General features: G+C 44.6%; 1 protein-coding gene across 1 annotated transcript in view; it reads right to left on the reverse strand.

Moving 5' to 3' along the window:
- Positions 1-1,500: 1,500 nt before the first annotated feature.
- pias2 (protein inhibitor of activated STAT, 2) overlaps positions 1,501-14,380 on the reverse strand; it is a 116,606-nt gene continuing 103,726 nt past the window's right edge. Inside the window, exon 14 of the mRNA XM_052068257.1 lies at positions 1,501-2,022. Coding sequence (XP_051924217.1) covers positions 1,801-2,022 — 222 coding nt within the window. The 3' untranslated portion in view covers positions 1,501-1,800. The remainder of the gene's footprint in view (positions 2,023-14,380) is intronic.

Raw genomic sequence — 14,380 nt, forward strand, 5'->3', positions numbered from 1 at the left:
TTCGTCCGAAACGTGACAGTAGTTCTTTTGCTTGATTCCACTTGATATGTATGTGTTGTATGGTTTCCTACGTTTAGAAAAATGAATAATGTTGACCTAATAATACATAGTGTGAAATCATTGCCGATTATAATAATAATAATACATTTTCTTTATAAGCGCCTTTCAAGACACCAAAGGACACTTTACAATAACAAAAAAACACAAAACAATACGGGTTGAGCAGCGGCAGCCAAAACGCGCCAGCGTTCACTCAACCCGAAGGTCAGAAAGAAACCACAGTACGTTTACATTTTGATGTATAAGGAGACATATTAATTGTGGGACTGGTGGGAGTGGATGTAGCAGGCTGGGGACTCTTGCGAGCATGATGGCTCCAGGAAGCAGTGTGTTGTTGAGTTAAAGAACCGGAGGTTTCCGGTTATGGAGTCATCAACAATCAGGGTCATCGGAGGACACCGGCTTCCATGAATTCCCATCTCCTTATGTCACTGCGTTACACATATGTAAGGGTAAAGGAGAATTTCTACTCGTTGAACGGAGAGCCAGTCAGGGATTTTTCCGTATTTGATCCTGCGGGTAAGTGGAATCTGACAACGGGGAATGTAAGCTTGCTCCCCAACAAGACGGACGAACTAGCGGCGTACATATCCTACCTGTGGGGCAGACAACATTGAACATCACACCTTCAATTTCTATCTTCAGACTCACAACTCTATCTGACACTCTTCTTACTTCCAGGATATCCCTAACAAACTCATCCTTGAAGATAACTTCGACCCTTCCCATCTACACCATGATAGAACAACTTGAAGGTTAGAACTCCCAAACTTCTAACCTTGCTACCTTTCCACCTGATCTCCTGGACACACAGTATGTCAACCAACTCGCTACCCTTTCCTGTCATAGTTCGAACATTCAAAATCCCTACTCTCAGTCTTATACTCTTGGCGTTCTACTTCTCTCTCTTCCTACGGTCACACCTTCCTCCTCTCCTTCGACCAACATAAGTCCATTTTCCACCGGCATCCGGTAGGTCAACAGCACCGATGGCAGTCGTTGTTAAACTGGGCCTCAACCGATCCGGTATGGAATTCAAAGGTTTGATTTGCACGTTTGTTTTGGCAAAACATTTTTATGTCGGATGCCCTTCCTAACACAACCCTCTGTATTTATCCGGACTTGGGACCAAACAATAAGACACTGGCTTGTGCCCCTTGTGACTACATTCCCTCACGTTCGTTTGTAGTGTAGTTCAACAATGGACCACATTCTTCCTCACACTTAATTCCACTGTGTGACCAAGCATATGATTTCAGAACATCTGGAATCCTTATGGATTTAATTGACAACACCACAGACAAAATATTTTAGAGCTTATATGGCTTGTAGACGGCATTTCTGTGAAGCACAAAGCCATTTAAAAAACCTTAGGGAAGTTCAACACTGGAAAAACTAAATTACCCTATAGTATTGCCCTATAATGTATGAGTCAAATGAGACAATCAATAATTTCATTTATTTGTCTAGTAAAGAAATATGTCCTGTCTTAAGTAACATTTTCAAGAGAACAATAAAACACAGTGGTAAAATATCCACGTCCCCAGTTGTGGGTGTTGATCCATTTGTCACTTTTGACAGAAAATAGAATTCGGAACAAGTTTTGTTTTTAAGGCAGAAAAACAAATAGAAAAATAATTTCAGGGCTAACAAAGTAACTGTTTTTCAGTACATTTTGTTTAGAATTAAAAAAAAACAAAAATCACCCTAGAAAATAGTCATTGAATCTAAAGTCCAGTCTCAGTCTAGTGAGATAATATCAGTTTTATTGTTGTCAGTTCCTCCTCGACTAGTGCTTCCTCCTCCTGCAGAAACCCGGGATTCATGGATGGAGCCAGCCTTTTTAGAGTTGGTTTCGTAGCGGCTACTGGACGATGAAACCAGGGCAGCGCTCGTGCTTGCAGAAGAGACACTCTGCATGGTACTTGTCAGGTTTTCCAGGAACATCTCAGGCCTGTAATGCTGAGCAAGGATAAGAATAAGAATAAGAAACACTTTATTCGTCTCACAAAAGAGAAATTCCCAATTTACAGCAGCCGTTATGAAAGGAAGAAAGTAGAAGAACAAAAAGTATAGGAGCTGCTGTGAAGGCAGCCAATCTCGTGGCACCATCTTGAAATCATAATAAAATAATAAATAAATAATACAACACAACACGTAAGAGACAGACAGTCATTCAATCTTAACAACTTTTCTGCATACTCTTTGTTGTTTGAAGCAGTTATAGATGAAAAAGGACAGGATCAAAGTGTCCTTTCAAGAAGAACAACTTGGAAGTAAAATCTGCAAGCAGCAAAAACAGCGGAAGCAAGAACATGAAACGTTGGGATATGGACGGAGGACTCAATGCGTAAAAATACTTTTTATAATGTTTGTCAACAATGAGCCGCAGGGTACTTCCACGTGCCAAAACTGAGTAAAGCTGACCTGAACTGAAAATAATTATAATAATTTGCGTTTGGCGTTACGACAACAAATAAAAAGGTGGGAACCAAGTTTCCATAATCTGATCCGTGGAGGGAATTTTCTCAAATACGCATATGTACAAGCAAATGTTGAAATGTTTCTTTGGGTAACTGAGCAAACACATCAGATTTAGTTTATGTGCATTTTCATCTAGGTTATTGGTGTCGTCGTGACCGTCCACTTATCCTTTACAGTCCTGAAAACCTGGACTCACCCCCACTCACCTATTTTTAATATGCTTATATTTATATTTTATATTTATTTGTATACTTTTGGTTCTTTTAATTCTCCCATTCATAATTTTGCTGCTGTAAATTGGGAATTTCTCCATTGTACAAATAACTTTGACCCTCTCCTCATCATCCGACATCTGCGTATTGCACAATTGCAAAATGCACTACCTTACTTTATACACAATTTTTCTTTTCTGCTTGGCTCTCGACGAAGGCGGACGCTATTCTGCTCAGCACCTGTCCTTCCCCACCCTCCCCTTGCTCGCCACTTAGTCTACGTGCCGTCTGTGACTAACTTTCCCAGCCTCCTTTCGTATTTTCATCCTAAGAACAAACTATGGAATTGGTTGGCTGGTCTCTCGATGCAATCGACAAAATTCTTTCAACGAAAAGAGCAGGCAGTGGGGAGCCTACTTGCCCTTTGGGGACATTTGCTGCCGGATACGCCCTTGATCCATGGAGAAAGTGGAGAATGGGGTGCGGGTCAATACTGTCCGTTGAGGATGTGGAAGACATCTAAATTATCAGTCTTCTGACAAAAGGTATGCTGCTGTTTGGGGTTAGCAGTTTCCTGTTCTATCGCAAAATTCAACCGACGGGAGCAGCTTTATTGGAAGTGAAGAAGCTGCCGGTCATTCTCAATTGTCTAGCGCGAATGTCCAACACTCAGACTCAAGCGGTGACTGAGCTCAACCCCAATAGGGATGCAGTTTTGGATCTCCGTACTTTGGAACTCCGATCTTGTCTCCGTACGATTAGTGAAGTTGGAATTCTCACTTCGAAAAGGAATTGAAGATTTGGCTGATCGGCGCCAGAAGGAATACAGCCCTCAAGGCCCCCACCATCACCCCCTCCTTCTCGGCCACGGACTGATAAGCCGGGACTGTCTCCATGAGCAGACCTTGACGAAGCAGCTGGGCCTGTCCTTATCATCAACGCCTTCATCGTTCCTCCTGGCTTTTCCCCGTGATGTGACTTGATCTGCTGTGCACTAAATGGACTGGCGGCATGCTGGTCGGGACCCGCATCCCCCCCCCCCATGCATCCACCCCCTCATTACATGTTGTCTTGTGACTTGTCGTAACTGTCATATGCTTGATGTGCAGGGTAATTTTTTTTCTCCTAGACTTAAATTATCCTGAGAAGAGGATAGTTTGCGCATGTTTTTTCCCTCCTTCCCTAGGATTTACATTTCTCAACTAAGATCTCGGGGCGCTGTACATACGGCGTGTACCCACAGGCCCTTCGCACTGTATCCCATGTTCGTCATTGTTTTTCATGTTTCTTGTGCAGAGTGTGCCTGTTAAATCCAAATTACCCCATGGGAATGAATAAAGTTTCCTGAATCTGAATCTGAATAGCCACAAGTGCCATTGTTTATGCTCTTTACATTGTTTATATTGTCTGTACTGTTTATACTGTTCAGATTACATATTATGTCTTTTATACAGTGTAGCTGCTATTTTGTCTTAGCCGTGTGTGTTTAATGCACAGCATGTATGCACTGAGGATTGAGAGGAAGACATTTCATCTATGCTGCATGTCATACATAAGCATATTTGACAATAAAGATGACCTTGATAAAGTTTTTCTTATCTTGACATGAAGTACTTGTACCGTCATGATTTCTGTGATCTTTACATATTTATAACACAAAGGTTTCAGTTCATCAAATCAATTTTAATATCACAACGCAAGGAAATATAAAACACAGTTTCTAAATGTTGATTTCATTTACCAAGGGTGAAAAAAATCAAAGCTATCTTTCTCTTTGTGAAAAAGTAATTACCCCCTTGTTAAATCACAAAATAACTGTGACAAGCAACGGTTTTGGGCAAGCTGAGGTCAATTTTACCGGCCACATCATTACCTGATTACCATCACATTTTTGAAATCACATAAATGTAGTGCCGTGGAAAAGTATCTGCCCACTTCCTGATTCCTGTGTTCTTTGTATATTTATATGCGTGGGTTTTCACTGGGTACTCCGGTTTCCTCCCACATTCAAAAAAAATGCATAGCAGGCTGATTGAACACTCAAAATTGTCCCTCGGTGTAAGTGTCAGCGCGGATGGTTGTTTGTCTCTCTGTGCCCTGCGGCTGGCAACTGGTTCAGTGTGTTCCCCCGGCTCCTGCCCAAAGAGAACTGGGATAGGCTTACAGCACTCTCCGCGACCCTTGTGAGCATAGAGCGGATCGGAAAATGGATGGAAGGACAAAGGCCAGCAAATGTGTTTCTTGCTTAACCTGTGGCTGGCGAGATTTTGTAGCGATTTTAGGCACTCCAGTTTGTGGATAATTGGTCCTCTTTTTGGGGCTAAAACAACCTGCTGATGTTGGATGGCCTTTACCCTAACTGAGAAGGTGCCATCACTCTTTCGAGAGACATAGATTAGTGTTTGAGCCTTCCTCCACACTTAGGAAGTTCACACTCAAAGGATACTAAACGTGCCTGGTCCCTGATGAAAAACCTCAACGCAAGTCCGCCAATGAATCAGGAAAGACCCTCAAACACAAAGGCCGTGAATATGCAAGCAACAAAGCGAAGTCCAATGCCTTCAATGCTGAGTATGCCGCAGTGAGCGGAAGGAAAAGTGACCGGTCGAGCAGGAAGGCTGTATGAGAGCTCCGCAAGGATGTTCGAAGACTACGTGTCTCTCCTTGGCTGGCTCGAAGCATGGTGCTCACAGCTGTGGAGAAGTGCTGTCATCCTCCCCTACTACAAAAAGGGTAAAGATCCACAGGTGATTGGCTCATACCGCCCGATAGCCGTCACTTCGACCCTTGGCAAGACCCTAGAAAGTATGATTGCAAACCGCCTGTCACAGACTATCCAACATCGGACCAACCTCCTCTAAATGCTCTCAGGCTCCTCCTGGGGCTGGCACCCTTCCAATCTCAGGTCTGTGTACATAGCAACCATGAGGAGTGTCGCCGAACATGCTGCCCCAGCATGAACAACCTGGCTCTTGGCAACCAACACCAAAAAGCTTGAACGCTGCCAACTGGAAGCAGCCAGAGCCATTACAGGGCAGGTCCGCTCAACTCCGGCTGAAGCCATCCTCTTCAAAGCCAATCTCCCCCCTCTTACTTCCCGTTTTAAAAACCTACCGCTCCGTAAGGCAGATGACTGGGACGATCTCGCTACTACCAACAATAGGAGAATTTTATTGCACAAACCCGCCCAAAAGCGCCTGAAACGTTCAGAGTGGCGCAGTCTTACCACCCCCATCTTATCCCAACTCAACCTCTTACCAGCGCCAGACACACAGTGTCCCGCACCGAATTTAAGATTCCATTCCCCACTCTTCCAACAGTCCTTTTTACTCCTGTACTGAAATCTGCCCCTCCGCAAGTCCAGTTGGCAGCTGCCCTCAACACCATTCATCTAAATGGCCCATCGGATCTGCACATCTATACAGATGGCTCAAAAGTGTCTGGAACCCGTAACGGGGGTGCTGGAATGGTGATTCGCCGTGACGAGACCACGCTCCACTGCTGGAAGGCAGCAACGGGGACCTTTAGCAGCTCCTTCCACTCGGACAAAGCTGCCTTTCTCCATGCCATCAGCTTGCTGCAGCAGAACGACGACAGGTCCTCTGATTCCATCACAACAGAGTGCAGATCCTTGGTGGAGGGCATCTCAAACCTTAGTCCCATGGACCCTGAGATCACCGCAATTCAATCCTCCCTCGCGGCCTTGGATTCCAAAGGCAGGTAATCTGGGTGCCTGGCCATTGCAACCTCCCTGGCAATGACCTAGCGGATGAACAAGCGAAGCTCGACTCATCCCTCCCCCAACCAAACCTAGAACCCGACCCCTCAACGAGACGAGCAATTCAACGCAGAAGCTGCATCCCTAAACGTCGTACCACCCTTCTATCTTCAAAACCCAACACCGCTGAAGAATCTTTGCTGTCGAAGAAAGACCTCGTTGACCTGAGCCGCTTCCGGTCCCGCCATCACCCTTCCCTCAGATGCTGGCAACACCTCTTAGGGAAGTGTAAGGATGCGCGTTGCAGACTCTGTGGCGAGGAGGAAGAGAGGGACAAACACCCCCGGCGCTTATCGTGGAACGGCACCATCGTCAGCTGGGGAATGACTTCGGCGGGAACTCAGAAGCCTACCGAATAGCAGTCCAGCGCTACTCAGGATTATCCTGAGGCGCCTCGGGTGACTTAACAACAACAACAGCAGCTGACCCTATGAGCTCCTTACATTCAGCTCACAAGGAGATATATATATATATATATATATATATATATATATATATATATATATATATATATATAGTCGCCTAAAGCGGTATACGAAAGAGAATGAGGCCAGACGAATAAACAGGCTGTTCGCAACACAACCTGCGAAAGTGTACGCTCAGTGGCAGGGTCCTAACAACAGAGCTGACCCACCAAGACTGGAAACTGAAAGGTACTGGAAAGGCATATGGGAGAAGGAGGTTGCACATAACAGCAGTGCACAATGGCTGGTGACCCTGAGAGAGGAACACAGACACCTCCCTGAACAGAACCCAGTTACCATAACAGTGGCAGACATACAGGAAAGAGTCTCAGATATGAAGAACTGGACAGCACCAGGTGGTCCACACCTACTGGCTAAAGAAACTCACAGCACTCCATGAGCGCCTAGCAGTACAAATGAAACAGCTGCTGAGGGATGGGACTCACCCAGAATGGCTAACCGAAGGGCGAACGATCCTGATCATGAAGGATCCCTCGAAGGGTGCAGTTCCATCCAACTATCGGCCAATAACCTGTCTCTCCACAACATGGAAGCTCATGTCAGGCATCATTGCGGCTAAGATAAGTGGACACATGGATCAATACATGAGCGAAGCACAGAAGGGCATTGGTAGAGATACTAGAGGAGCCAAACATCAACTCCTGGTTGACAGAACAGTCGCACAAGACTGCAGGTCCCGACGTACCAACCTGTGCACAGCTTGGATTGATTACAAGAAAGCCTATGACTCGATGCCACATACATGGATCACTGAATGCTTGGAGTTGTATAAGGTGAACAGGACCCTAAGAGCCTTCGTTGCGAACTCGATGAGGATGTGGAAAACCACACTTGAAGCCAATGGCAAGCCACTTACCCAAGTGTCCATCCAATGTGGCATATACCAAGGTGATGCACTCTCCCCACTGCTGTTCTGCATAGGACTGAACCCCCTAAGCCAAGTAATCACCAAGACAGGCTATGGATACCGCCTCAGAAATGGAGCTACAATCAGTCACCTCCTCTACATGGATGACATAAAGCTGTATGCTAAGAGCGAAAGGGACATAGATTCCCTGATCCACACAACCAGGATCTACAGCAGCGACATCGGGATGTCATTCGGGCTTGAGAAATGTAGTCGGATGGTGACTCAGAGAGGAAAGGTAGTCCGCACTGAAGGGGTATCACTCCCAGAAGGAACAATAGCAGACATTGAGGACAGCTACAAGTACCTTGGTATACCACAAGCCAATGGCAACCTCGAACTGGCAACAAGGAAAGCGGCTACGGCCAAATACCTCCACCGAGTGAGGCAAGTCCTAAGAAGCCAGCTCAATGGCAAGAATAAGACCCGGGCAATAAACAGCTATGCCCTGCCAGTGATCAGATACCCTGCAGGAATAATAAGGTGGCCAAAGGAAGAGATTCAGACCACGGACGTTAAGACCCGAAAGCTCCTAACCATGCATGGAGGGTTCCATCCCAAATCCAGCACCCTGAGACTGTACGCAAGCCGAAAAGAAGGAGGCCGGGGACTAGTGAGTGTGAGAGCCACTGTCCAGGATGAAACATCCAAGCTCCATGAATACATCAAGGAGAAGGCTCCAACGGATGACGTACTCAGAGAATGTCTCAGACAATGGGGAACAGAAGATGAGGCGCTGGAAGAGGGACCATCATGGGAGGACAAGCCCCTACACGGGATGTACCACCGGACCATAACTGAAGTGGCTGATCTCAAGAAGTCCTATCAGTGGCTAGAGAGGGCTGGCCTGAAGGACAGCACAGAGGCACTCATCCTGGCTGCTCAGGAGCAGGCCTTGAGCACCAGAGCCATCGAGGCCCAGATATACCACACCAGACAAGACCCAAGGTGTAGGTTGTGCAAAGAGGCACCTGAGACGATCCAACACATAACTGCAGGGTGTAAGATGCTGGCAGGGAAAGCCTACATGGAACGCCATAACCAGGTGGCTGGCATAGTCTACCGAAACATCTGTGCGGAGTATGGACTGGAAACCCCAAGGTCAAAATGGGAAACACCTCCGAAGGTGGTGGAGAATGACAGAGCGAAGATCCTGTGGGACTTCCAGATCCAGACTGACAAGATGGTAATGGCGAACCAACCAGATATCGTGATCATAGATAAAGGGCAGAGGAAAGCCGTTGTAGTGGATGTAGCGGTCCCAAGTGATGGAAACATCAGGAAGAAGGAACATGAGAAACTCGAGAAATACCAAGGGCTCAGAGAGGAGCTGGAGAGAGCCTGGAAGGTAAAGGTGACAGTCGTGCCTGTGGTGGTCGGAGCACTCGGGGCAGTGACCCCCAAACTCGATGAGTGGTTGCAACAGATCCCTGGAACAACATCGGACATCTCAGTCCAGAAATGTGCAGTGCTGGGAACAGCAAGGATACTGCGCGGAACCCTCAAGCTTCCTGGCCTCTGGTAGAGGACCCGAGCTGAATGAGGGACGGACACCACCCGAGGGGTGAGATGAGGATATTGATATTATATATATATATATATATATATATATATATAATTTTATTGTCTCTCATCATTGTATGAGGAAGGCATTAGCGTGAAGGATCTTGCCCAAGGACCTGTGTGCTCATTTTTGCTCCACCGTCTCCTGAATGCCAAACTGATACCTTACCAACTGAGCTCTCCAGCTATATATATATATTAAATATGTATAAATTCAGAAGATTCAGCTCATTAGCCATGAGATAAAGTTCCTAAAACCCAGCCAAATTCAATGATTAATGAGGTTAATAGGGATATTAAGGCTATCAGTTGCCCTGCTCGTCATCGGCACCTTTTGAAGGACACTATTCTCAGCCTCAACAAAATTTATTTTCACCCAAAGTGATTCAGCAAAAAATCTTGGTGTTATAATTGACTGAACACTCTTTTTTCAAATGCCCATTAAGAATATAACCGGACCTAGGTTTTTTTCATACACAATATCTAAAATCCATCCCATTTAATCTCCAATCTCATGTTGATGCAAGAATAATAAAAAATTCATGCATTTGTTACATCTGGCCTCGGTTATTGCAATGTATTGCTCTCTGTTCTTCCCATGTCTCGTGTTAAAAATCTGCAGTTAGTAAAAATTGCTGCAGCTAGACGAGGACAAGGGAGGTTGATCACATTACCTGGATAATAGCCAACTTGCATTGGCTTCCAGTCCACTTGAAATACAAGATCAAGGTTTTTCTACTTAAAAATATTACACGGCTTAGCACTAGCTCATTGACTTTGTGGTTTGTATGTTCCTCACCTAACTCTTCATTCACAACACGCTGCTCTTTTAGTGATGTCAAAAGCCAAAGAGACGTCTGCAGGATGGAGTGTTTTCTCATCCGGCTCCAGTGCTACCCACAGAAATTGTAGCAGTTACCTCAGTAACAATGTTTAAAACCCGACTTAAGTGTTATGTTTCTGTCTTGTTACATTTGATTTTGTTTCCTCATGTGCCGTTTTTGTCGCCACCTGTTCTCGTCATCAGTGTTCGTTGTGTTTAACCAATCAGCTCCCTCAACCTTTTGTGTCTTGTCCAGGTGTTTGTCTCGTCACTTTGCTTGTATTTAGTTCTCTGAGTTCTGTCACTCTTTGTTGGGTCATTGTGTGCGATACGTGAGTATTGAATGAGCTGAATGAGGGACGGACACCACCCCTTGAGACCAGGATTTAAGGATTTATATATATATATATATACATAAAAATAAATAAATCCTGGTCTCACCCCTCGGGTGGTGTCCGTCCTCCATTCAGCTCGGGTCCTCTACCAGAGACCAGGAAGCTTGAGGGTTTTGCGCAGTATCCTTGCTGTTCCCAGCACTGCCCTTTTCTGGACTGAGATGTCCGATGTTGTTCCCAGGATCTGTTGCAACCACTCATCTATTTTGGGGGTCACTGCCCTGAGTGCTCCGATCACCACAGGCACGACTGTCACCTTTAGATTCCAGGCTCTCTCCAGCTACTCTCTTAGCCCTTGGTATTTCTCAAGTTTCTCGTGTTTCCATCAATTGGGACCGCTACATCCACAACAACGGCTTTCCTCTGCCCTTTATCTATGATCACGATATCTGGTTGGTTCGCCATGACCATCTTGTCAGTCTGGATCTGGAAGTCCCACAGGATCTTCGCTCTGTCATTGTCCACCACCTTCGGAGTTGTTTCCCATTTTGACCTACCATATATTCACGACTATAAGGCACCATTAAAAGTCTTTTTTCTTTTTTTTTCTTTTTTATCCAAAATGGACAGGACACCTTATAATGCGGAGCGTCTAGTGTATGAATCAGTCTTGGTACTTCTAATAATGTCTGGTCCACAGACGGATGAGCTCAGAGAGGTAAGGTGGTGCGAGATTATTCAGAGATTTGAAAACAAATAGGAGGATCTTGAAAATAACTCTACAATGAGTGGGGAGCCAGTGAAGGGATGCCAGAGTAGGATTTATGCGCTCCCTCTTACGAGTACCAGTCAAGATTCGAGCAGCAGCATTCTGGACCCGCTGAAGGCGCTTATTGGAGGACTGTCTGACTCCAAAGTAAAGGGCATTGCAGTAATCGAGCTGGGATGTGACAAAGGCATGAATTACTGTCTCAAAGTGTTCATGTGAGAGGAGATTTTATTTTGGCCAGCTGTCTAAGGCAAAAGAAGCTGGATTTAACAACGGCACCAATTTGCCGATCGAGTTTGAAATCACTGTCCAGTTTAAGGCCCAAGTTTGAGACTGTTGACTTACGATAAGGAGACAGGGGGCCCAGGTCTACAGGATGGAATGTACAAGGGCCACTGAGACCAAAAAATATCACCTCTTCTTCTTCTTTTCGTTGAATTTCAGACAACTGAGGCTCAGAGGGGATCGAGCCTTTTCTGTTGCCGGTCCCTCTCTCTGGAATGACCTCCCACTGAACATTCGGCAAGCCTCCTCGCTGCCCATCTTCAAGACCCTCCTCAAAACTCACTTGTATTCTTTAGCATTCGACTCAGCATGACTTAGATTTGTTCTTGGTTTTACTGTTTCATGCTTTCTATCGCCTTTATTACCGAATTGTCTTACTGTTTATTGTGCATGTTAAATTGCTCCATGTACATGGTTATACTGTTTGATGCTTTCTACCGCCTTTATTACCGATTTGTCTTACTGTTTATTCTGCATGTTAAATTGCTCCATGTACAGCACTTTGTATGCAGCGATGGCTGTTTGAAAGTGCTCTATAAATACTGTTGACTTGACTTGACTATATCCTGAGTAACGTTCATATTCTTCCAGTTGTTCCATCAGTTTCGGGAAGCTCTCTTCCAGTTGTGTTATGTATGCTATCAGATCATCGGCAAACAGGTTCAATTAGTGTTCTGAGCCTCTCAGCTCCACGTTGCTCAGCTCAGATGTTGTGATTCTGTCTGATTGCCTGGGCCAAAGGTTTGATGAAGATATTGAATAGTGTTGGTGAGAGGCAACATCCTTGTCTAGTCGATCTTTCAAGTGTTATTCGGTCCGTCAAGCTGCCATTCACTTTCACTCTCGCAGTCGGCCCATTATAGAGTGTCTGTACAACACTAATCGAATCTCTATTGAAGCCAAATGTTTCCATTACTTTATATAGATAGACCCACCGCACACTATCGAATGGCTTTTCTGCATCCATGCTCACTAACACTGCACTCGTTCCTATCTTCTGAATCGCCTCCACTATGTGTAAAGTTTTCCTTATATTATCCTGGGCGGTCTACCTTTGACAAAACCCGTCTGGTCTCTATCTATAATTTCAGGCATGATGGTCTCGAATCTTTTGGATATGATTGAGGTATAGATCCTATAATTGACATTAAGTATGGATATTGTCTGTAGCCACTACATAACTCTTTATTTTTGTCCTCTTTGGGGATTATAGAGACGAATGTCTCTTTCCATGACGGTGGAATCTTGCCCTCCTTCATGGTATACCTTAGTGAAGATAGCAAAAGGGGACGTAGTTCCTGTCTAAAACTGGAACTCTAAAACTCTGAGGGGAAGCCATCACTACCCGAAGCTTTACAACTTTTCGTTCCGCTGACTGTGATCTCCAATTCTTCTGCAGTAATTTCAGAGTTCAGGGATTCATTATCTTCTTCCCTATTGATGGTAATTCCAGACCCTCTAAAAATGTTGTGATACTCTATTCATCTGCTACATCCGGTTGTGTATATAAAGTCTTATAATACTGCTGTAATGCTTCCTCTATTTCATTTAGTTCTTTTAATAATTCATTAGTTCTGGGGCACCTAATCTTATAAATTGTGTTTAACGCTTGTTGTACCCTTATCCTTCGTGCCAGTAATTTACTTGCCCTGGACCCACCTTCATAGTAAACCTGTTTCACAAACCGTGTTTTTTTCCACCTCGGGTTATTAATATTCGTTCTACTTCCTTTTTAGTGTCTGTGAACTTCATAAGTACCTCTGTGTTATTTGCTCTTTTATGCTGATCTTCAAGTTCTTTCAGTTGTCTTGTTAAGTTTTTATATGATTCTTGTCTTGTCCTTTTAAGCCGTATTGCAAGTGCTATAAGTTTTCCTCTTATTACTGCTTTCAGAGCATCCCACACAACATTTGGGTTAGCTTCTCCATTGTCATTTTCTTACCTATATTTGACTATGTCTTCCTTTATTTCTTGTACCAATTCCTTATTATTCAATAAACCTACATTCAACCTCCAAATTGTAGATTTCCTTTTACTGGTCAATTTCACTGTCATATACACAGCGCTGTGGTCTGACAAATCTGTGACACCAATTCTGCATTCTTCCACCCTGTGTCCATCCTCCATCTTCATGAAAAAGTAGTCTATTCTAGCATAGGTTGCATGTGGATGAGAGTAATGTGTGTAGTCTCTATGTAACGTGTGTAGATTCCTCCATACATCGATTATCCCTAGTTGTTTTATTTGTGTGTTGATGTACTTGGTTATATGTATCAGTCCATAAAATAGAGTTTAAAATCAGCACTATATCCACCTCACCCACTGAGTCCTTTGAACACATCACCTTCAAATTCCCTGGTCCCTCCCCCCTGGTCATTGCTGTCATTTACCGTCCCCCCAAATTCAACCCATCATTTTTATCAGACTTCTCAGATTTTGTCACACAGCTTTCACCTATCTCACCTTTCACTCTGGTTGGCGACTTTAACTTCCACATCGACAATACCAACTGCAAACATGCCTCTGAATCTCTTGACCTTTTGGACTGCCTTAACTTCACTCAACATGTCAACTTCCCCACCCACACCCACGGTCACACTCTGGACTTGGTTTATTCCACCGGTCTCACCATTGAAAAACTCTCTAGCACCAACCTCAACATTTCCGATCACCTGGCTA

Source organism: Hippocampus zosterae, chromosome 6, assembly GCF_025434085.1.
Source record: "Hippocampus zosterae strain Florida chromosome 6, ASM2543408v3, whole genome shotgun sequence".
Lineage (NCBI taxonomy): Eukaryota > Metazoa > Chordata > Actinopteri > Syngnathiformes > Syngnathidae > Hippocampus > Hippocampus zosterae.